Here is a 25,971-nt window from a genome sequence, read left to right as displayed (position 1 = left end):
CTACTCCAGTTCAGTTAACACCCAGAATGTTGATAGTGTGGGTTTCAGTGATGGTAATGCCAACTTCAAGAGGCGTTGGTTAAATTGTCTCTTATTGGAGATGGTCGTTGCCTGGTACTTGTGTGGCGTGAATATCACTTGTCAGCCAGGGCCTGAATATTGTCCAGGACTTGCTGCATTTCGACATGGATTGCTTCAGCATCTGAGGAGTCACGAGTGGTGCTGAACATTGTGCAATCATCAGCGAACATCCCACTTCAGACCTTATGATGTAAGGAAGGTCATTGATGAAGCAGCTGAAGATGGTTGGGCCTAAGACACTACCCTGAGGAACTTCTGCAATGCTGTCCTGGAGCTGAGATGGCTGACCTTTAACAACCACAGCCATCTTCCTTAATGCTAGGTCTGACTCCAAACAGTGGAGAGTTTTCCCCCTGATTCCCATTGACTCCAGTTTTGCTAGAGCTCCTTGGTGCCAACTCAATCAAGTGCAGTCTTGATGTCAGGGGCAGTCATTCTGACCTCACCTGCAGTTCAGCTCTTTTGTCCATGTTTGAACCAAGGCTGTAATGAGGGCAGGAGCTGAGTGGCCCTGGCAGAACCCAAACTGGGCATCAGTGATCAAGCTATTGCTAAGCAAGTACCGCTTGGCAGCACTGTTGATGACCACTTCCATTACTTTATTGATGATTGAAAGTAAACTGACTGGGTGGTAATTGGCCAGATTGGATTTGTCCTGCTTTTTGTGTACAGGACATACCTGGGCAATTTTCCATATAGCCAAGTAGATGACAGTGTTATAGCTGTACTGAAACAGCTTGGCGAGGGGCGTAGCAAGTTCCAGAGCACAAGTCTTCACAAGTGCCTTCAGCCTTTTCTTGATATCATGTGTAATGAATTGAATTAGCTGAAGACTGACTTCTGTGATGCTGGGGACCTCCAGAGGAGGCTGCGATGGATCATCCACTCAGCACTTCTGGCTGAAGATTGTAGCAAATGCCTTATCTTTTGCACTGATGTGCTGGGCTCTGCCATCGTTGAGGGTGGGGCTATTTGTGGAGCCGCCGCCTCCAGTGAGTTGTTTAATTGTCCATCATTGATGAAGCAGCTGAAGATGGTTGGGCTGAGGACACTACCCTGAGGAACTCCTGCAGTGATGTCCTGGAGCTGAGATGGCTGACCTTTAACAACCACAGCCATATTCCTTTATGACTCGAAACGTCAACTCTTCTCCGCCGATGCTGCCAGACCTGTTGAGTTTTTCCAGGTAATTCTGTTTTTGTTTTGGATTTCCAGCATTCGCAGTTCTTTGTTTTTATTCCTTTATGCTAGGTCTGCCTCCAAACAGTGGAGAATTTTCCCCCTGATTCCCATTGACTCCAGTTTTGCCAGATGGATGTGGCAGGACTGCAGAGCTTAGATCTGATCCATTGGTTGTGGGATCGCTTAGCTCTGTCTGTCACTTGCTGCTTATGCTGTTTGGCACACAAGTGGTCCTATGTTATAGCTTCACCAGTTTGACATCTCATTTTCAGGTATGCCTGTCGCATTGCCTGGCATGCCATTGAACCACGCTTGATCCCCTGGCTTGATGGTAATGGTAGAGTGGGGGATATACCGGGCCATGAGGTTACAAATTGTGTTCGAGTACAATTTTGCTGCTCCTGATGGCCAGTGTTGAGTTGCTAGATCACAGTGATAGTGACACACAACATGATGGAGGCAATGTGAAGGTGGGACTTGTTCTCCACAATGACTGTGCAGTTGTCACTCCTACCCATACTGTCATGGACAGATGCCTCTGTGGCAGGCAGGTTGGTGAGGATGAGGTCAAGTATGTTTTTCACTCTTGGTTCCCTCATCACTTGCCGCAGACCCAGTTTTTAGCAGCTATGTCCTTTAGTGATACCGAGTCGCCCTTGGTGATGGACATTGAAGCCCCCCACCCAGAGTACATTCTGCATCCTTGCCACTCTCAGTGCTTCCTCCAAGTGGTGCTCCACATGGAGGAGCAATGATTCATCAGCTGAGGGAGGGTGGTACGTGGTAGCCAGCAGGGAGGTTTCCTCACCCGTGTTTTGACCTGATGCCATGAGACTTCATGAGGTCTGGAGTAGATGTTGAGGACAGTTCCCTCCCACAGTGCCGCCATTTCTGCTGGGTCTGTCTTGCCAGTGGGACGGGACATATGTCTGGAGTGACATGTAGGCCAGACCAGGTAAGGGTGGCAGATTTACTTCCCTAAAGGACATTAGTGAACCAGACAACAATCAACAACAGTTTCACGTTCATCATTAGACTTTTGATTTGAGATTTTTATTTAATTCAAATTTCACCATCTGCCGTGACGGGATTTGAACCCAGGTCTCCAGAGATTTACCCTAGCTCTCTGGATTACTAGTCCAGTGACAATATCACTGTGCTATCGCCTCTCTCTACTACACCATTGCTGCCCCTTCTCTGACCTTTGTGTGACTTTGGAACTCTCTGCCTCTGAAGGTAGTGGAGGCGGGTAATTAAATACTTTCTAAGGCGGAGATAGATTCTTGTTAGGCAACGGAATCGAAGGTTATTGGATGTAGATGGGAATGTGGAATTCGAAACACAAGCAGATCAACTATGATCTTATTGAGTGGCATAGTGGGCGCGAGGAGCTGAATGACTTAGTACTATTCCTATTTCTTATGTTCTTATGGATGGTGTTGGCAATGACTGGGATACTGTCTGTAAGGTATGATTTTGTGAGTTGACTATGTCAGGCTGTTGCTTGACTATTTTGTGGGCCTAGATGCAGCGTCGACAGGGCTGGGTTTGCCAGTGTCATTTCCAGTGCTGAAGTTGATGTCAGGTGGTCAGTTCGGTTTCATTTCTCGCAGTTTGATACAATTGAGTGACTCACTCTGCCATTCTCAAGGGCACTTATGAGTCACCCACATTGCTGTGGGTCTGGAGTCACATGTAGGCCAGACCAAGAAAGAATGGCAGATCTCCTTTCCTAATGGGTTTTTATGACATTCGATGATAGTTTCATGGTCACTATTACCAAGACTAGCTTTTAATTCCAGATTTATTAATTAAATTTAAATTTCACCAGCTGTCTTGGTGGGATATGAACCCATGTTCCCAGAGCATTAGAAACCTTGCCACTCCTCCTTGACGATTCTTAAAGCTGCAATGTTCTTCTAATTCTCAGAGGCCCATTTAATGAGCGAATTGTTCTATGGCCCGCATAAAAACTTGGAAATGGCAAAAAATTTGGACAAATGCAAATTGTAATCCTTAAAAAGTAGAGAAGAATGCACATTTAGAAAGAGACCAGATCATTCAACAAGATTGCTAGGTGGTCAAAAATCCAAGCACTTATGTTTTTTGGGGAGTTTTGCTTGGGATCTGTGGTCCATTCAAAATTTGCAGTTCTGATTTAAAAGTTAGACTGATTTACTAATGAAGTCACTTAGTTTCTTTAAATTATCAATTTTTCCTAACCCAAATAAGGTGTTTTTCTATAGTCTAGAAAACCTTCCTTCAACAGCACATTTTATTACTTTTAAAATAGTTCACTAATTCTGACCTCTCTCTAAAGGTGCTGACAGACTGGTGTACAGTTTCATGGGTGTAAGCCATCCTATTGGACAATTTTGACTAATTGCTCTAGGTAGTCCTTGTCAGCAGGCTATTAACTTAATTCGTTAGGTCAGGCGTGATGATCATGGACCAAGGTCAGTTCCATCCTTACCTACATAAATACTTGCCGACGTCACCATGATCATTTAGGTAACACTCAGAAGGAGGAAGATATTCCCTTCTGACTCAGTCCTAAGTTGGTTACAGAATATCTTCACCAGGACTTGAGATGCCACTCTTTTTTTTAAAAAAAATCATTATCTTTCCCTCTCTTGCCAAGTTATCAACTTGCTTGCTTACATATACTGCTGAAGACTAGGGTCACTTGTTGAAAATAAGCACTTGCCTTGTACATGAGTGACTTGTGGTGATTAGAACTGTAGCTGTCCCTAGGAGTGAGATCTCAGTTGCTTCTGGTGCGGACCTGCTATCTTGGCTGTTCTGGACTCTAAACTGCTGTTTGTTGAATACTGATCATCTTTTGCTTTGTGATAGTGAATGCAACTAAAATCAAACTTTCTGCTTTCTGGACAATCTTGTACATGACTCATTTTTTGACTTAAATTTCAGAATTGGACATAATTTATGTAATTCTAACTAATGAGCCTTTTTTCAGCATTTCTGAATTTGTATATTAAAACTGTTCTAGCAAATTATGTGATGGTGTGATTTTTATGCTTCAGCATTCATTCTACATGTTGACATTCTCATTTGTTTGATCTATTTATGTATATATCTGTACTAGCCGGATGGAAATGTTTATATCCATCTTACTTAGATAATCAGTATATTTTTAAAATTACAGTTCCTATTGTTTTTCTTAACTTGGTGGCAAACCTGTTCCAAAGTTCAGGAATCACAGAATTGTAACAGTGCAGGAGGCGACCATTTGGCCCATTGTGTCTGCGCTGGCTCTCCAAATGAGCAACTCGCCTAGCGCCATTCCCCACCTTCTTCCTGTAGCTCTGCGCGTTCTTCCTTTTCAGATAACAATCTAATTCCATTTCAATTGCTTCACTTGAACCTACCTTCACACCCTCAGGCAGTGCATTCTAAACCCTAACCACTCAGTGTAAAAAAATTTTCCCTTCGCATCGCTTTTGCTTCTTTTAGTAATCACTTCAAATCTGTGCCCTCTTGTTTTTGATTTTTTTCACAAGTTTCTCCCTTTCTCCCGATTTTGAATAACTGTCAAATATCCTCTCAACCTTTTCTCTCAGAGAATCAGTCCTAACTTCTCCAGTCTATCTTTATAACTGAAATTCCTCATCCCTAGTGAATCTTTCCTGCACACTTTCTAATGCCTTCACATCCTCCCTGAAATGCAGCACCCAGAACAGGACACAATACTTGAGCTGAGGCCAAACAGTGACAGACAAAGTTAACATAACTTCTTTGCTCTTGTACTCTATGCCCCTATTAATAAAGCCCAGGATACTGTATGCTTTATTAATCGCTGTCTCAGGATTTGGGGATTTTCAGGCAACTGATAATTGACAGGAACTACCCTCCTTTTTAGCCTCTAGATAGTCTTCAGTGCTTTAATGGGTACAAAGAATACACCTATTTAGACTATTTAGATACATGGAGTATCTCTGTTGTATCCTTGGAGGCACAGCAGGTTAAATACAGCTCCACCATAGCAGTTTTAATATTGCACCCAGACCTCAGATATTGTTTTGTCTCAGAAGATCAGTTGATCTACTTAAATTTCAGGCCCTGTATATATGAGATTTGAAGTAATTCATGCAGTCGATTATTAGAAAAATTCCCAATGGGGAGGAAACATTGATCAGAATTGCAGATATAATATTGTTCCGATTCTTCAGCATTAATTCCCCACAAGGTGACTCCCTTGAAATTAATAACACAACATGCTGGAAATACTCAGGTCAGGCAGCATCTATGGAGAGAGAAACAGAACAAATGCTTCAGGCTGATGACTACTTCAGAACTGGAAAATTGAGATATAACTTCTTTTAGCAAGTGCAGAGCTAGAGCTAAGTGAGGGCTGGGGAGAGGGCAGTGGTTGGGGAACAATAAAAGGAGATGTCTTAAGATGGAAGGGAAGAGTGACTTAGTGATGAGGGATGATGGAGCAAGGGAAAAACAAATTGTTATAGGACAAGTAAAGACGCAACAAATGAATCTATAGGAATTTAAATGGCAAAAGCAGAATTATTGCCAATAGTTGCTGTCTGAAAAAAATGGTGCAGAGATTATGATCTGAAGTTGTTGAACTCCAGCGAGCCTGGAGGCTGTTAAGTGCCTAAACTAAAAATAAGGTCCTGTTCCTTAAAACGTCTGTTGACCTTCATTGAAACAGTGCCAGTGGCTGAGGTCAGGGTGAGCAAGTGGGGCAGATAATTAAATTGACAGGCAACTCGGGTACATGCTTGTGAACTGAGTGGAAATGTTCACAAAGTGGTCACCCAATCTTCATTTGATCTCTTCAGTGTAGAGGAGACTGTATCGTTAGCAGTGAATACAGTATAATAATTTGAAAAAAATACTAGCAAATTGCTGCTATACCTGGACGGTTGGTGGGAAGGGAGGAGGTAATAGGATCAATGTTACATCTCCTGCTCTTGCATGGGGAGGTGCAGTGGGAAGGATAGGTGGTGTTGTGGGCGAGTGAGGGTATTGTGGTGGAAACATTGCTTTGGAATGCCATGCCGGTGAGGATGGAGGAGGGGAAATGATGTGTTTTGTGGTGGCATCATGATTGAGTTGGTGGAAATGGCAGAAGTTGAGTTGGTGGATAGTCCATCACCAGTAATAGAGACAGAGAAATGAAGCAAGGCAAGTGTCTAAGATGGACCATGTGAAGGCAAGGGAAGGGTGGAAATTGTATGGAAGATTGATGAAATCTTCCAGTTTAGGGCTGGAGTAGGAATTTGTGCCAATACTGTCATCAATGTACTTAGAAAAGAGGTGAGGGAGAGGATCTGAGTAAGATGGGAACAACAAATGTCCCAGATATTCCACAAAGGTGAGGTGAGAGTAACTGGCCTTGACATCAAGGCAGCTTTTGATAAGTGTGTGGCATCAAGCATTCCATGTCAAATTCAAGACAGTTGGGCTTGGGGGTGGATGGGGGGTGGGGGGGGGAGGACTCCATTGGCAGGAGTCATACCCAGTACAAAGGAGGGTGATCGTAATTGTTGGAGGCCAATTACTTTAGCCCTAGAACAGCACTGCAAGAGTTCCTTGGGGCAGCCTAACCAGTCCTACGCCTAACCATTTTCAAATGTTTCATCAATGACCTTTCCTCCATCATACAGTCACAAGTTCCGATGTTTGCACAGTATTCATTTCCATTCGTAACTCCGATTATGAAGCAGTCTGCGTGCAGCAAGACCTGAACAACAATAAGGCTTGGGCTGATAAATGGGAAGTAAAATTTGCGCCACACAAGTGCCAGGCAATAACCATCTCCAGCAAGAGAGAATCTAACCGCCTTCCCTTGACATTTGTTGGCATTGCTGAATCCCCCACCATCAACATCATGTGGTTATTATTGACCAGAAACTTATTGGAACCAGCCTTATAAATGCTTTGGCTACAAGAGCAGGTTAGAGGCTGGGAATTCTGCGACGAGTAACTCAACTACTGACTTCCCAAAGCCTGTACCTGACATAGTCAGAAGTGTAATGGAATACATTCATCCAGTCAAATAGAGTGTATCTCCCAAAACACTTAAGAAACTTGACACCATCCAAATCAAAGCCACCAGCTTGATTGGCATCTCATTCAACAACTTTAACATTGTCTCCCTCCACCACCAGCACATAGTGGCAACAGTGCATATCATTTACTGGATGCACTGCAGCAACTTGCCAAGGCTCCTTCAAGAGGATCCTCTAAACATGCAATCTCTACCACTGAGAAGGACATGAGAATACCACCACCTGCAAGTTCCCTTCCAAGTCACACATCATCCTGACTTGGAAATATATTACTGTTCCTTCATTGTCGCTGGGTCAAAATCCTGGAACTCCCACTGTAACAACACTGAGTGTACTTGCACCACAAGGATTGCAGTGGTTCGGGACCATGACTCACCACAACCACCTCAAAGGTAATTGAACATGGGTAATAAATGCTGGCCTTGCCAGTGATGCCTACAACCCATGAACAATTTTTAAAACAGCAGGTGGACCCAGAACCCTTAGTTTTCCATTTTCAGTTTTATTTTGAGGAGGCATCAAAGCAGGACTTTGCAAAGGGAAAGCAAGTGTAGCCAGGCAAAGGAGGGTACTGTTGGATGGAAACAGAAGAACTCAGCCGGTCTGGCAGCATCTGTGGAGAGAGAAACAGTTAACATTTCGAGTCCATGTGAAGCTTCGTCAGAGCTCTTCAGTGCTTTCCAACTTTTCTTCAGCCTGGAGAAATTACATGAATAATTTAAATCCCTTGTGGAGACAACTGTAGACATCTCATCTCCACCCAGAAAGTCAGAAAGGGGCCACCCCTTGTTTAATGTTTTCCCACTTCCAACTCTGACCTTATTTAATACACACATGCCACCCTTAGAATTGCAATCACCGTAAATGTGTTTACCAGACTCCCAAACCAGGTGTTTCCATTATCTTATTTCTTCAATCCCCAAACTAAATGTTATATTCCTACAACATATGAATCATGAAACTAGACATTTTTGCAACAGTGTATTCATGTTGTCATGTCTGTTCTGTGGTGAGTAATTTGCCTCCGAACTTGCCAGAGCTTGTCTGCCCTTCACTTGCCTGGATGAGTGCAGCTCCAACACTCGAGAAGCTTGATGCTATCCAAGACAAAGCAACTCATTTGATCGGCACCCCATCCACCACCTTAAACATGCACTCCACTTACACACCGCTGCCACTATGCACTGGTAGTATCATCTAAAAGATGCACTGCAGCAACTCATCAAGGTTCTTTCAACAGCACCTACTAAGCTGTGACCTCCACCAACTGAAGGATAAGGGTAGCAGATGCATGAGAACATCACCACCTGCAGTTTACATCCGAGCCACACACCATCCTGACTTGGAACTATATCATCATTCCTTCACTATTGATGGGTCAAAACCCTGGAATTGCTTTCCGTACAGCACTGAGAGGCTAATCGCCATCTTCTCAAGGGCAGTTGGGGATGAACCACAACTCCTGGCCTTGAGCCAACGATACTCCTATGAAAGAATAGGAGAAAAAAGGTAAAATGGACTTTCAGCTAGAATAATATAGGAAAATGTCTACAGAATCCTGCAATAAATAGATATTGTGATTAGGTCAGAACTTATGTTATGAATGGAGGAGCTTACTGGCCTTCCTCCTCTGTGCAAAAATTGTGACACTGTCACCTCAGTCAACCTTTGTTTATTCTTTCCCATGATTTTTGGTCACCTTCTTACTCTTTTTTTTATTACTTAAGTGCAGTTTACCATCACTGTCCTGTTGAGGGTTAGTGAATAGTTTTAAAAAACTGTGAAGAGCCACGGTCTCTTTTTGGTCCAGTACATTTCTTGCATTTTTTTTGTATTATTTTGACTTCCATGAGCATAATGTGCAAATTGAAGATTTTCTCATTTGGAGAAAGTACTCTAAGTGCCTGCTCTCAAAATACTAATGGATGTTCTCTGTAATCACTATTTCTTCATTCAAGGGGCGTACTTTCCTTTTGAGAAAAGTTCACATTACTTAATGTCCCCTAGCGAAAGTAATTGATGTAAATGATAGATGTTTGTACATACATCCAAGTTTAGATTTTGAGCTTTTTAAAAATAAGTGCTTCATTTACAGCTTTTTTTCAGTGATATATTCAAATCAAACATTTGAAAGTACTATTTAAGGAGTGAAATGCTTATCAGGAAACGTTTAGAACATTAATAACCAGGTTGCTATATTTGCTCATATTTAATCAGGGATTTGTATTGGGGAAGTTTTGATGACATTTATATTTTGGGATAGAACATTTGTGAAAATTTACACCTGATAATTTCTTAAATCTTGTTCAGATCTAAAATCAAGAAACTAACTGCATGGGATTGAGATCATAGTTTCCTTTTGTGTAATCTTCATAACAGTTTTTCACAGTTAAAACTGTTAAGTAAAGAGAGAATTTTTTTTTCAGCATTTACAGCCAAGCACACAGATGGTGAATCAAGCAGTGCATCTAGTGGTAGTTCCTGCACAGTGACTTCAGTCAACGCTCAATACAACAGAACAGAAATGAATAAACTTCAATGCAGGCCGAGCCTGAGCCGGAAACCCGGACAACACTTCAGAACCCTGAGAAGGACAAACACGGGTAAGAAATTAGTTTTGTTACATTTTTGGAATAATCTACCTATTTTAATTCCTGGAAGGAGATAAATTTCTTGAATTTGAAATGCTAAGTTCCACAAAATATGTAACCACTCATCAGCTAAATATGAAATTGACCTTTGAGTATATCCTGCAATATACAGGACATATTTTAACAGGACAAAAAAATTAATATTGTTTATTACTTCTGTACCAATGGAAAGTCCATAGATTAAGCTGCTGAGTACAATTTAAAAGATTTCCTTTGTTTAATTGTTGACTCCTTGCAGTGCCATCCGTATATCTTAGATTAGTCAGGTAAATTGCAGCTTGCTGGATATAAGATTTTTGTGATGTATTTCAACAACTTAAATTTGTATGGTGCTCCTAAGGTAATAGAACATATGAGATTTATACAAATGCAAAACATTGCATATGTTGGTAAACAAATACATTTTTAAAAATAAATTACTGGAAACGTTTAGCACGGTTGGAGGCATCTGTGGCTTGAGAAACAGTTAATGTTTCAGAACAATGACAAAAGGTCATAGACCATGTCAGACCATGGATGCTGTGTTTCCAATATATCTTGTTTATATTTCAGATTTCCAGCATTTATAGTATTTTGTTTTTGTATTAGAAATTAACGATTTTGATTTAATAGGCATTACAGAGAAGTGGTTGCAGAGCAACTAAGGTTAGGAGTTGAATATTCCGAGATACTTGAGTTCTAGCAGTGATGGACAAAATGGGCAAGGGTTTGCCCCACTAAAAGATGGGCTAAAGGCAGTAGACAGAAAGGATCTTAGAAAATTAAAATGTAGAATTAGTTTGGGTTGTCTTATGAATTAGGGGCAGAAAACAATGGTGGAAGTAGTTTATAGACCCCCAAACAGGGGCTATAGTTTTGGGCAGAATATAAATCAAGAAATCAGAGGCGCAAGTAACAAAGACAATACAGCAATCATAGGTCTGTTAAACCATGTTTGCAGTAACAGTGTAGAGGATGAGTTTACTAAGTCACTATGGAACCAACCAGGTCACTCACTATCCTGACTTGGAAATAAATCGCTGTTCCTTCACTGTTGCTGGGTCAAAATCCTGGAATTCCCTTCTTCACAGCACTATGGGTGTCCCTACAGTACATGGACTGCAGCGGTTCAAGAAGGTAGTTCACCACCACCTTTTCAAGGGTGACCAAGGATGGGCATTAAATGCTGGCCCAGCCAGAGAAGCCCGCATCCTATGAATAAATAAAAGAGAAAGATTTGGTATTGTGCAATTAAACAGGATTAATTAATAGCGTAGTAGTAAAGGAGGCGCTGGGGAAGGGTGATCCTAACATGATGATAATTTGAAACTAGGGTCTTAAGTCTGAACAAATCAAGCTACTAAGGTAGGAGGGGTAAGTTGGCTAAGGTAGACTGAGAAATTAGATTAAAAGATGCGATGATAGGTGATGGCAAAGGTTTAAAGAATTAATTCATAATTTGCAATGGTGAGACAGTCCCTTAAGGAAAAGAAAACATGAAATGTCCAACTGTGGCTAACAGGATGAACTACAAATAGTATTAGATCAAAGGAGGAGACTTATAATGTTACCAAAGAGAGGAGGAAGCCTAGGAATTGGGAAGATTATAACAGAAACAGAAGAAATTATAATGGGGAATAAAGAAAAATAAAGGGTCGGGATTAGATGGGAATGTGGAAATCGAAACACAAGAAGATCAGCCATGATTTTATTGAATGGCGGAGGGGCCAAATGGTCGACTCCTGTTCCTATTTCTTATGGCTGAGATAGTCGGAGGGGGGTGGCAAATCACACTGTGTGGGCCCCCATAACATTTCTATACAAGTTTCCTCTGACATCTGGACCCCTGAGCATGTGTGTGAAAAGGAGCACCAGCAGCATCCCAGCTACTGAGCACTCTGTTATAAGCACGTACTGCACTATTGACTGTGATAACTGTTTTGTATGAAAAGCTACACCTTGGTTCCAAGGCTGAACATAATTGTTGGCTCCCCTTTTGTTAAGGAGAAATCCATTATCTTTATGGGATTCCGTTATAACAATTTTGTTAACACAGCCCAACTGGAGAAAACTTTGAGGCCGGAATTATCCAGCCCCTCTCACCAGCGGGATCTTCTGGTTTTGCCAATTTGAGCAAAGACTTCAGTGGTTCGCCGACCCCACGGGGGGCTGAGGGGGACTGAAAAATTTGGCCTGCATGTTGGAATGAAAACATTCATTGCGTTTAACTTCTTAAAATAAAATTACAGATACGATGCTATAAATAATGCGACTTTTTAAAAAAGTGACAGTCCTTCTTCCAATTTTAAGCAAATGTTAGTTGCAAACGCATACTGGAAGAAAAATAAAATAAGCAGAGGGTTAAACCCTCGGGGCTGAAAATGAGTGACTTACCCTGCAGTTCGTACACTGTATGCTATCTGCCCACTTTAAAGACGTTAACTAGTTTAGAGTAGTATTGCATCTGACAGCATGATGTCGAAACGCGGGGCCTGGGGCGGTCTCTCTGATTCTCCATACCCTCAGGACTGCTCTGGAGATAGTAAATGAATACTTTATATCTGCCTTCAGAGTAGAAGACACAGAAAACATTCCAGATGTAGTGAACAACCAAGGATTTAATTAAAATGAGGAACTTCATGATATTACTGTTAAATAACTTCCACTGGAGAAATTAATGGGGCGAAAAGTCAACAAATCCCCTGGCCCTGATGGCCTTAGCCCTAGATCAACATCCCTCCAAACTGCTTTTTGTTGAATGTGCCCTATTCGTTTAAGTGTGCAGGACCGTTGAATTTTAAGTCACATGCGCTGTGACTTAAAGAGGCCAACTTGGGCTCGGCCTGCGCTAGAACATCGGGGTTGCAGCTGCACAGCTTAAAGGGAACATTAGCCTACGCCCTAGCATTTTACAAGAGATGATGATGGAGATAGTGGATGCATTGGTTTAGATCTTGCCGAGTTCCTTTGAATCTAGAATGGTCCCCGTGGAAAGTAGCAAGTATATTCAAAGGAAGGAGAGAGAAAACGGAACCATAAGCCAGTTAGCCTGGCGTCAGTAATACGGAAAATGCTAGAACCTATTATTAGGCATGTGATAACAGGGCACTGACGTAACATGTTTGGCAGAGCCAACAGAGTATGAAAGGTAAATAGTGTTTGACAAATCTGTTGGAGTTTAAGGTTGTAACTGATAGGGTGGAAAATGGGGAACCAGTGAATGTAATGTTGGATTTATGAAAAGCTTTCCAAGGTGCTGCACCAGAGATTATTGTGCAAAATTAGGGTAATATTAGCATGGTGTGATTATAGAGAGAAATCTGAGTAGGAATAAATGGGCCAATTTTGAATGATAGACTGATAAATGTTGCTGTTAAGAGGGATCTGAATGTCCAAGTACACGAATCACAAAGATAATATGCATATCCAACAAGCAATTAGGAAAGCAGATTTTATACTATCCCTTTTAAACAAAGGAATTGTAATATAAGAGTAAAGAAGTCTTCCTGCAATTGTTCGGGGCCTTGTTGAGACCACACCTGGAGTATTGGGTAATGTTTTGATCAACTTAGTGAAAAAAGGATAGACTTGTCTTGGAGAGATTGGAATGAAGGTTCATAAAACTGATTCCTGGGCTGTCTTTGAGGAGTGATTGAGTAGACTGGGCCTCTATTCCTTAAAGTTTTGAAGAATGAGAAGCAATTACATTAAAAAATTCTTAAGGGTCTTGATTGGATAGATGCTGGGAGAACCTCCCCTTGATTAGGGAGCCTAAAACTAGGGGACAAAATGTCAGGGCTGAGATGAGAAATTTCCTTACTCAAGGGGTTGCAAATTTTGGATTTCTGTACCCTAGGGGGCTATAGATACTCAGTTGTTGAATAAATTCAAGTTAGTGATCAGCAGATCATTGCATATTAAATGAATCAAGAGATTTGGGACTGTGCAGCAAGGTGTAGCTGAGGTGGATGTCAGTCGTGACCGGCCTGAGCAGCCAAATGGCCCTTTGCTGTTCCTTTTATGCTGTTGTTACCGAAAGTTTGGCCGAAGAAATTGGTTTTAAACAGTGTCTTAAAAGAGGAAAGAGAAGTTTAGGGAGGGTATTCCAGAGCTTGGGGCCCTAGCAGCTGAAGGCACGGCCACCAAATGGTGGAGCAGTATTTGAGGACTGCTGAGATCCTAAAGGGTTTTCAGGCTGGAGTAGGTTACAGACATAGGGAAGCCTGAGGCCATTGCGGGATTTTGAAGCAAGGATGAGTATTTTAAAATCACTGACCTACATTGGCTTACCCGGGAGCCAGTGTAGGTCAGCAAGCAGAAGGATGATGGGTCAACTGGACTTGATAACAGTTAGAAGATGGGTGACAGAGTTTTGGATGATCTCAAGATTAGAGCGTGGAAGATGAGGTTGGCAGGAATAGTCAAGCCGAAAGGTAACAAAGGCATGAATGAGGGTTTCAGCAGTAGATGAGCTGAAGCCAGAGTGAAGTCAGGTGATTTTACTTGGTGGGGGGAAAAAAATCTATCACATTGAAACTGTAATGGAATCATGTATAAGTTATGAAATAAATTAGAGTAAAATGCACTATAAATGTCAATATTCTCACCCACACACCTTACCTACAACAAGGAAGCATTTTATTTTTGTTTTTATTTCCCTCTGTGTGTCTCTGTTGATATTCTCTGAAGAGTCCATAGAGGCAGGCAGCAATGCCAATTACCCCGTTTTCCTCTGGCTGACTTTCCTACCCATCACTGCTATAGAGGACTAATCTTACGAATCTCCTTCCGGCTCCTCTGACCCACTGGACTCATCAAGCAGATCAACAATTACTAGCCTTTTCCGCATTTCCCTCCAGAATGTTCGTTAACAAGACCCTTTCCATCCACCATTTTATTGTGGATGATTTCATTAACATCATAGCCTTGACAGAAACTTGGCTCAAGGGTGTTAATACCTTTCTCTTTAATGAACTTATTCAACAGGCTATACTTTCCATTACTGTCCTTTTGAAACTGCTGTGGTGGCATTGTGCCCCCCTCAAAAAAAAACCATGTCTCACCTTTGATTCTTCAGCCTACTGCTCTGGCAGCCCACCCCCATTGGGCACCTCACCTTGTTCTACCCTTCTCACTTTTCTTTTGAAATGTTTGTTTGCTACCATTTGTTAAAGCTCCATTCAGAGTTTCTTAGAGATATCTTAAGCTCTTTTCCTCCCTCAGCCACTGTACTGAGTCACTTCTCATTCTCGATGATTTCAACCTCCTTATTTCACCTTGGGTTCTCCTCCGAGTTTACTGTCCTGTCCTCTTTTAATCTTGTCCGATATGTAAACTATCCTTATATTTATGACATCCTCTTGACCTTGCCATCTCTTAGGTGTCTCTATTCCTACCATCTCAATCACATGCAAGACCACATCTGAAGACCATTTTATACCCCTGACACTGGAAACTACCTTCCAACCCCACATTCACCTGCATCCACCCTGGGTAAAAGAAATCCTCCTGAAGTCACTTAGAATGGAACCTCAACTGGCTAGTTTTTGGCTTCCCATTCGCCATCATACTTCTGCTTTCAAATCTTCTCGGTCACCCCTTGTACCTGCCTATAATGCTGTTTTCCCATAGCCTTTGCTCAGTTACACTGTGGTCGTTCCCCCAATGCAGCCCATCATCTTTGATCTATTATGTTCAAGGGTTGCAGATTTGAACACTTATTGTGCACACCTAGTTTAATCATTTTTTGCCAGTTTGACTGGACCACATTCAGCACAAATGATCTGTGCTCTGCTCTCCTCTGCCAACATTTTTCAATTTTCCAGGATCACCCTGGAACGGAAAGATAATCTCCTGCTTCTTTTCTCCACCAGCTAGTTGTGTTGAATATGCCTTGTGTGCCCCCTCCAATTGGCTTCTTTGTTATTAAGATTGGGACCTTGCATTGAATAGCCTCTGACTCATGTCCCATCCTGTTGTCCACCCAGCTCTGAGCCCACGTCATTCTCTGGTTTACTTTATCTCCCTTTGTTTCTCTCTCAATCCAATTTCCACTAAAATGCTGAGCACCCAGCTCTCATTCTTGGCATCAATGCTTCCAGATTTTGTAAATGGGTAGACTATGGCGTAGTGATAGTGTTGCTGGACTAGTAATCCAGAGATCCAGGCTAATGCTCTGGGGACATGGGTTCAATCCTACCACGGCAGCTGATGAAATTTGAATTCAGTCAATAAATCTGGAATATAGAGCTCATCTCATTGATGGGGACCATGAAACTATCATCGATTGTCATAAAAACCCATCTGGTTCACTAATGCCCTTTTAGGGAAGGAAATCTGCTTTCCTGACTTGGTTTGGCCTACAATGTGACCCCAGACCCACAGCAATGTGGTTGCCTCTTAACTGCCTTCTGAAATGACCTAGCAAGGTCAGTTCAAGGGCAATTAGAGATGGACAGCAAATGCTGGCCTCGCCAGAAACGCCCGCATCCCATGAAAGTATTTAAACTCCCCAAGATACTGTTTGCTCTTTTCCCTGCCCTCCTCCCTTACCCGCTGCATCCCCCCCCCCCCCCCCACCCAAGTTTTTTTTATATCTATTTATATATATATATATATATATATATATGTATATATAGCAGTGGTCCCAATCCCTGGGGAACACATCCCTCCAATCCAAAAAATTATCATTTGCCACTGCTGTCTGTTTTCTGTCCCTTATCTAATTTTGTACCCATGCGACCATTGCCACTTTAATACTATGGGCTTCAGTTTGAAGTCTATTATGTGGTACTTTATCAAGCACCTTTATTTGAAAGTCTTTATACACAACATCAATGACAATTACTTCATCAAAGAGTTAAATCCAGTTAGTCAAACACTATTTGTCATTAACAAATTATGCTGGTTTTCATTTCTGTGACCCACTTTTTTCCAAGTGCCAATTTAATTTTGCCCACATTATTGTCTCTAAAAGCAACACACCACTGCTGTTAGGCTGATTGACCTGTGGTTTGTGTTTGTCCCTTTTGCCTTTATATTTGAGCAGGCCCCTCAATCAGCCCCATCCTTCCTTTGATGAACCAGAATCACAGAATTGTTATGGCACAGGAGACCAATTGACCCATCATAGAAAATAGGAGCAGAAATAAGTCACTTGGCCCTTCAAGCTTGTTCTGCCATTCAGTATGATCATGGCTGATCCTCTATCTCAATGTTGTACTCCTGCGCTCTCCCGATTCCCCTTGACTCCTTTAGAGTCCAGAAATCTGTTTCCTTCTTAAATATGTTCAGTGATTTGGCTTCCACAGCCTTCTGTAGCAGAGAATTCCTTAGGTTCACCACCATCTGAGCGAAGAAGTTTCTCCTTGTCTCAGCCTTATCCTGAAACTGTGACCTCTTGTTCTAGACCCCCGCCAGCCAGAGGAAATATCATCCCTGCATTAAGTCTGTCCGTCCCTGTCAGAATTTTATATGTTTCAATGAGATCTCCTCCCCTCATTCTTCTAAACTCCAATGAATACAAGCCCAGTTGGCCCAACCTCTTCTCATAAGACGACCCTGCCATCCCAGGAATCAGTCTGGTGAACTTTCGCTGCACTCCCTCTAAGGCAAGTATATCCTTTCCTTGGGTAAGGAGACCAAAACTGCACGCAACACTCCAGGTGTGGTCTCACCAATGCCCTGTACAGCTGCAGTAAGACATCCTTGCTCCTGTACTCAAGTCCTCTCACAATGAAAGCCAACATACCATTTGCTGCCTTAACTGCTTGCTGCACCAGCATACTTGCTTTCAATGATTGGTGTACAAGGACACCCAGGTCCCTTTGTAAATCAACATTTCCCAACCTATCATCATTTAAATAATACTCTGCCATTCTGTTTTTCCTACCAAAGCGGATAACTTCGCACTTACCCACGTTATATTGATCTGCCATGTATTTGCCCACTCCCTCAACCTGTCTAAATCGCCTTGAAGCCTCTTAACACCTTCCTCATCACTCGCAGTCCCACCAAGTTTCATGCCGTCAACAAACTTGGAAATATTACATTTAGTTTCATCATCTGAATCATTTATATATATTGTGAATAATAGGAGCCCAAGCACTGATCACCGCCTGCCACTCTAAAAAAGACCCATTTATCCCTACTCTGTTTCCTGTCTTCTAACCAATTCTCAATCCATGCCAATATGTTACTCCCAATCCCATGTGCTTCAATTTTACACATTGATCTCTTATGTGGGACTTTATCAAAAGCTTTCTGAAAATCCAAATACACCACATCCACTGATTCTCCCTTATCTATTTTGCTAGTTACGTCCTCAAAGAACTCCAGTAGGTTTGTAAAACATGATTTCCTTTTAATAAATTCATGTTGACTTGGTCTAATCCCGTTGATATTTTCTAAGTGTCCTGTTATCATATCCTTTATAAAAGACTCTAGCATTTTCCATACTATTGAAGTTGAGCTAACTGGTCTGTAATTCACTGTTATCTCCTTCCCTCTTTTTTTTAAATAGTGGGGTTACGTTTACCACCGTCCAATCTGCCGGGACTGTTCTAGAATCTACAGAGTTTTAGAAGATGACAACCAACGCATTCACAATTTTCATGGCCATATCCTTCAGTGCCCTGGTGTAGATTATCGGGTCCTGGGGATTTATCAGCTTTCAGTTTCATTAATTTCTCCAGCACTCTTGTTTTAGTAATAATTTCCTTCAATAATTCCTCCTCACTAGACCCTTGGTTTCCTCATGTTTCTGGGAAGTTATTTGTGTCTTCCCCTGTGAAGAAAGAACTAAAGTAGTTGTTTAATTGTTCTGCCATTTTCTTGTTTTCTATTATAATTTCTCCCGTTTCAGACTATGTTGTGGCATAGCCGATGATAAATGCTGAGTCGTTCAAATCCCAGAGGGAAACTTGAAACAACTGCCACAACTTATTTTGCAATTCGTATAAATTTCGAGATTCGTCCCTTGAATTCAATAGTAATAAACCACTGAGTCTTATAGGTTTTTACAAAGTTAGATTAAATGTTTATTAACAAAAAATATTTTTAGCACATAAATCTACAAATTACTATTATGATAACTTCTAAATCCCCTAATCAATCTTAACTCCCATATACGCTTTCATTTAAGGTAACAGTAAGCCACATAAATTTTAAAAGACCCAGGCAAATAAACATGATACCCTGAACAAGTTGAATTCAAAGTGATAAAAGCAAAATACTACGGATGCTGGAAATCTGAAACAAAAACAGAAAATGCTGGAAAAACTCAGCAGGTCTAGCAGCATCTGTGGAGAGAGAAGCAGAGTTAATGTTTCAAGTCCACATGACCCTCGAATTCAAAGTGAGTTTTCTTAACTTCAGTTCTGTGAAGGCAGCAGCATGAGGCTGAAGGCTTTTCACATTTGTTACATCTTAAAAATGCGTACCCTTACACAAAGCCTTTGCTCCTCTATACATATTTTCCCCTTTGAATGCAAATTCCCATTGTTTCACTCTGTCTTTGAACTTTATCTTTCTGATAATAAAAATCTCACATAGCACTAAGTTTTACCAATACTCTGGGAAAATAAACAGTGTTTCTAAACTTCACCTGTCTAGGTGACATATTTCACCACTCCTTTGAAAACAATTTAGTCTGATGTATTTAAAAATACGAATGTCCTATTACACCTTACACTCTAAACTTCCCCCATGTTTACATCAAAGCCTTCAGACCAACTGCCTTTAATCCAATTAAGTCTCACACCTGCACACACCACTGTTTTACAATAAATTCTAATAACATTGAGAATGATTATATCTTCCTGACAGACTGCAAGAGACCTAGACTTGTCTTCACCAATCTTTTTTCTTTTACATACTTACAGAAACTTTTACAGTCTGCTTTTATGTCCCTTGCAAGTTTACTCTCACACCCTATTTTTCCCCTCTTAATCAATCTCTTGATCCTCCTTTGCTGAATTCTAAACTCCTCCCAATCCTCAAGCTTACTACTTTTTCTAGCAACTTCAAATGACTCCTCTTTGGATCTAATATTATCCTTAATTTCTTCTGTTAGCTATGGTTGGAACGCTTTTCCTGTTGTGTTTTTGCTCCAGAAAGGAATGGATAACTGTTGCAATTCGTTTCTTAAATATTAACAATTGTCTATCCACAGTCATGCCTTTTAATGAAGTTCCCCAGTCTATCTTAGCCAACTCACGCCTCATATCTTCATAGTTTCCTTTTAGATTTAAGACCCTAGTTTCAAATCAGACTACTTCATTTTCCATCCTATTGAAGAAGTCTATCGTGTTATGGTCTGTTCCCTAAAGGACCCAGCACAACAAGATTATTAATTAAACCCTTCTCATTGCACAATACCAAATCTCTTTACTTTCTATATGTTTCAGAAGGGTGTTGTGTGCCCTTTAATGATCTCTGCTTATCTATTCTCGTACGCTCTGTTGTTATTTCTATTTTCAGTTCTGCCCTGTACTTTTTGTATACAGCTTGGTTCTCTCCCATAATATGGCAAATGTCAAGTTTGAGCTGTTTTTTCTGTTTCATTTTTAATCTGTCTTTAGTCATCCAGGAAGCTCAAGTGGTGCCTGATGCAAAGAACAATGCACATGAACCAGAGTTCCTTCTGTCCCTGTACACTCTTCAAATTGCCCCATTAAGTCTATAATGCCTTCCCCTATTCCTTCTGCCAAAATGCATCTCCTCAAGTTTCTCTGTATTAAATTCTATCTGCCACTTGTCTGCCCATTCTGCTTCTGTATTTTATGTCCTGTTTCTGTTGATTGGTATTATTCTCACTGCTTGGCACTCCTCCAAGTTTTGTATTGTAGAAAAGCTTCGAAATTTTACTCTGTATTCCAATACACTATCCAAGTCATTCATATACAACAAAAAAGCAGTGCTAACAAGAGCACTTGGGAACATTCTTGTCTACCCACCCTCCCATCTGAAAACCACCATGAACCATGATTCCATTTTCTGTCCATAAGCCAATCTTTTATTGAAGTTGACACTGACTGTGCTATTCCATTTTGCTTCAATTTTGTTTGCCAGCCTTTTATGTGGCACTTTGTCAAATGCTTTCTAAAACCCATACAGACAACATCCATCACATTCCCATCATCAGCCTTTGCTGTTGCTTCATCAAAAATTCAATGAGATTAGTCAAGCAAAGTCTGCCTTTTACAAATTCTTGTTGACTCTTAATTAATTCTAACCTCTCCTGATTGTTTCTAAAACCTTACCCATCATTGATGTTAAACTGACCAGCCTGCAGTAGGTTTCCCTCCATAGCCTTCCACTAGGGAATTTTCACAGCTGGTGCACATTGAGTGCAGTTGATCCGAAACTATATTTGGGTAATTTAAGTCCCTGATCCCACCACTCTATCCTTGCAGATCTGTGATTTCTCTGCAGCTCTGTTCCTCTATCTCTCATACAATTTGGAGGCCTATAGAATACTGCCAGTAGCGTGATCATTCTCTTTCTTTGCATCTGAATTGTAATCAAATGGATTCTTTCCTTGCTTCTCAAGGATACCCTCTTTTCAGCTATGTCTTCCCTAATTAGCACTACCACTCCCATCTCCCTTCTTCCATCCTTGTCTTTTCTGAACACCACCTATCTGTGAATATCAAGTGCTCAATAAATAACATTTTTAAACCACATTTCTATTATTACTACTACATTATTTTCCTCCAAAGCTATTTGCGCTTGTAGCTCACCAACCTTATTCACCACTTTGTGTGTACATATATTGTAATCCTATATTTTGTATTCTTAGTAGTAATTTGCTCCTAAGTAATATGTTGCTACTTCCTTGCCTGGTATAATAAGTCCCCATTTAAAGTTGTAGTTGCATTCCTTGAAAGTGCAACTTTAAGTGAAACAATTTTAAGCAAACGGATTTTCCTATTACAATCAATGTAAAAGCTATAATTAGGTTCTGTAGGATTTTTCTCATCAGAAAAAGAACAGTAAAACATTATTTCCCGTGTTTCAATCCTGTTAAGGAGTGTTAATGTTTAAAGAAGAAATCTAAACACCCAGCAGTTAACCAACAGAAATACGCCTGAAGATTTAATCGTTTTTTGAACAAAAACAAGCTCTATTGTATATAGAAGAGAAATTAAACAAAGCAACTACTATTAACTTTGCACTAAAGCTTATAAAGACTTATGCTATAAATTCAGTTCTACTTTACTCCCCCTCTCCCCAAACCCAAAAGTTCCCTAATGTTACAAAACCTTGAAGGTTCATTCATTTTGCCTGGAACCAACTCAAAAAGGTATGCTGCAGCTGTCTGGAATTTACTTAGTTCACCTTAGCATTGCAGCTATTCTCAAGGTACCAATTACATGGGGATCTTTTTATTAGCTTTTGACTAAGCCACCCTCCAACTTTCTTTAAAGACCTCACAACTGTGGACACTTTAACTTCTTGTCTTGGCTTTGGACATGCATAGACTGTTTTTCCCAGTCTGCTCCCACCACTTCTGTATAGCTCTTTTGAAGCTCATTTTTCAAGCTAACTACTTTCTGTCACAAGGCTCTATGAGGACCACTGTAGATTTCTTCTGCTAGCTACAGACTAGAGCAAGTCTTCCAACTGCTTTTCCCACTCAAAACGTCAACTGAACTAAATGCCTGCTTCTGTCAACAAACGCGCACACATAAATTAAACAAAAGAACCTGTCACCCCCCACATCCTGTCACTTTACCTTCCGTGCTGCTCGGATTCTGCAAACCATATGAATAATTTTTATAGCTAATGGAGTTTTAACAAGCCTCTTTCCCAGAATTTCTGGACCTGTTAAGGAACTCTCTTGTTTACAAATTGCATTTACCGTAGAAGACCTACTATTGTTTATTGCTTTCGCAACTCTACCTATGACCATGTAAGATAAACATAGATTAGTTTTTAATTGTAATTAACTCCAAGCTTGTTTGAATTGCAATTGCTTCAGGGTTGTTTATCAGTTTCGCAATCAGATGCCGCCAATTATTGACAGTTAAAACTTTTTTACTCCTAACTAAAAGTTATATTCTAAAACACGAATTATGAACTAGATATTTGCAACACTAAGTTGAACACTAAGTTCTATATGCTAAATTTCTATATTGGTAAACAAATTAACATTTAAAATAAAATAACTTTTGAAAAGATAAAAGAAACATGCTAACATTTTCTACTTAACCTCCTGCTTACTGCCTCTCTTGCTCCCTGACCCCCTTGGTCGCCAACCAATCCTGCTCATTAACCCTCCAGCTCACCACACATCATGCTCCCTGACCCTACCTCCTCGCAAAAGCTTCTGCTCCCTGACCCTTGCTGTGAGCGAGGGCTCTGGAGATGAGCAGTGAGAGGCAGGAAGAGCAGTTTTGACACGGGGTAAGCTGCAAACTAGAGAAGCAGCACAAAGGAAGGTCGCCAGTGTGTGTTAAGGGTCAGGGAACGGGAGATACTGCAAGCCAGAGGGTCAGAAACAACCAGGAGGTTTGGGAAGCTGACAAGGCCATGAGCTGGACAGTTGACAGCAACCAGGAGGGTCAGGGAATGGGAGAGGGTTAGCAGGGTGCAGGAGAGATTGCGATTGAGGGGGGGGTCTGACGGTGACCAGAAGGTCAGGGAGTGAGAGGTACCGCAGGTCAAAGGATTGGTCATGACTGAGTGTGTCAGGGAGTGGGAGAGAGAGCGACAGAGAGGGTGGGCGGGTTGGTGAGCGGTAGATGCTGCAAACTAGAGGGTCAAAAGAGGCCACTCCAAAATAGCATCAATGAGGTCATGCGACCCTGTCAGACCTGGCACAAAACAACTTTAAAGTGAGACTTCAGTCACTGAACGTGAATATGGGCCCCGTTAACTGACCAACATTAAAGTGGAATGACTTAAAACTGGGACTTATTGTACCACTAACCACGCTCACTCCTTTATGCATCTTATTCTTCTTTTCTACTTCTATATGCTGACGCGCAGTCCCATCTCTTGTCAATTTAGTTTAAATTTTTAAGAGCTCGTAGCTTACTGACTTGACAGTGCTGCAGCCTGGCCTAGGATTGATGTGTTTATCCATAGAAAGGTAGTAAGCTGCGCAAGTTTCCTTTATTTTCATTCTGAGGCACTTGGGACTGGCTGTCAGGTTGGTGGATGTCTGGGAACAGGTCTTCAGTCCGTTTTCTCCAGGAAAGCTGCCTGATACTGGTTGGTGTCATGAAGGGAAAAGGGGTTCAAATCAACTTTTGCCATGAGCTAAATTTTGAAAATACCAGTCAGTTTGTTTGCCTCACTAATTGTAACAAGATGTTTCATGTTTTTGTGTTCTGAAAGCAGGACAGATGAAGCGAAACAGAGGGGAAGAGATCGATGTTGAAACACCTGGATCAATTCTCGTCAATACAAATCTACGTGCTTTGATCAACTCACGGACTTTCACTTCTTTGCCACTGCATTTTCAGCAACAGCTGCTATTTCTCCTGCCAGAGGTGGACAGGCAGGTAGGGACTGATCTGAGCATATCTTACATGACTGTTTAATACACTTCTATCAAAAGGCAGGTGAGGCAAATTGTGATGGGTAGAAAGAAAATGGAGAGAAATTGGAAAGAAATACTTAGCCCTTCCTCATTCTGGATGATGGCTAATTTGGGGCCATTTTCAGTAACTCTAATCATTGTATTGATTCTAACTGATTGCAGTAATAATACTCGCTGCCATGGTATAACATGTCCTTGAATTTTATTTTGTGTGTGGGGAGCAAAACAAAATTGATGATTCAGGCCAAAGGACTTTCATCAGATGATTAAGCTGAAAACTATCTGTTTTCCTCTCCACAGCAGCTGTTTGACCTGTTCAGTGTTTCCAGCATTTTTTGGTTTTCTGTGGTATTTTGCTTTTGTCTTGAATTGTATCTACAGGAACCAGCATTTGTGGTCCCAATCAGATTAACTCACTCTGGACACCTTTATCAATGGTTTTTGTTTATGGAAATTAGCTTAGGAATGCATTTGCTTTGACTATTATAAGATAATTCAATAAAGTTTTCTCTTTTTAAAAAAAAACAGAAGGTGGTGATTGACCAGACTCTAATGCTTTTGAGGTTAGGTGCTAAAATATGCTACTTTGTCACTCAGTTTCAGCACTCCCTGCATAGCCTTGTGTACTAAGATTCAGAATAATACATAAGTAACATTGCCCATCACTACTGAAACGTGAATGGAATGTTTGGAATAGTATTTCTCCATAAATGTTTGAGACCTCATGTTGTTCTTGATGTCCTTTAACCTTGATGCTAAATCTGACTTGTCTAGCATGTATCTTTAGTCGATTGAAATTACTGTTTGTCCAATCTGAAATATCGGTTCTAAGCATTGCTGAAAGAATTGTAGCATTGTGTTTTGAAGATGTTTTGTCTGCAAAATCACTTTCGAGTGTAGTAGATTCTACTCATTGCAATATTATAGCATATGGTGAGATGTTGAATATATTGATTAGGATGTACAAGGGGCATCTATCTACATGTTCTATTTTCATCATTCCCTAAAGGGTGCCATTTTACCCCAGAAACTGTCCTTCAGATACTGAGAAGTGGAGGGCACTTTGGTCTGTCTTGCTTTTTATTGATGACCACAAATACTCATTGCAAGTTAAGCTTGTATAAGATGTGTCCAAACAGTTCTTTTTTGTGGTTCAGTACACAAGGCAAACAATGGGAGAGATTTTTTTTCCAGCTGAAATTGATTTATTGGAAAAGAGGAAACTTGCAGGGAGGAAGGAACCCATTGCATTTTGTCAGTATTTGATTGGCACTCTACACTGTCGCAGATCTTCATAAGTACTCTAATTAGCAGTTGGTGATGAGCGAGCCTGGTTACATGACTATGAAGGCTTGGCCTAAATAGCCAAGTGGTTATGGTACTGGGTTTGTAACCCCAAGATCAAGAGTTCAAATCTCACAATGGCAAAACTATGAAACAATGTAACTTCATCTGAAACAGATGGAAATGTGTTTGTACT

At 41.0% G+C, this 25,971-nt stretch overlaps 1 protein-coding gene across 8 annotated transcripts in view; it reads left to right on the top strand.

Moving 5' to 3' along the window:
• Positions 1–25,971, top strand: part of asxl1 (ASXL transcriptional regulator 1) — a 114,248-nt gene that overhangs the window by 69,160 nt on the left and 19,117 nt on the right. For 5 of the 8 annotated variants that reach the window (XM_041204752.1, XM_041204751.1, XM_041204755.1 and 2 more), the window contains 2 exons: positions 9,740–9,916; positions 24,287–24,453. In XM_041204752.1, the coding sequence (XP_041060686.1) occupies positions 9,740–9,916; positions 24,287–24,453 (344 nt within the window). Of the gene's footprint in view, positions 1–8,707; positions 8,823–9,739; positions 9,917–24,286; positions 24,454–25,971 lie in introns of those variants that run through there. The other 3 variants (XM_041204757.1, XM_041204749.1, XM_041204756.1) reach the window with 2 other exon arrangements.

This window comes from Carcharodon carcharias, chromosome 14, assembly GCF_017639515.1.
Source record: "Carcharodon carcharias isolate sCarCar2 chromosome 14, sCarCar2.pri, whole genome shotgun sequence".
Lineage (NCBI taxonomy): Eukaryota > Metazoa > Chordata > Chondrichthyes > Lamniformes > Lamnidae > Carcharodon > Carcharodon carcharias.
The sequence above is the reverse complement of the archived record's forward strand: the minus strand, read 5'-3'. Positions and strand labels throughout refer to the sequence as shown.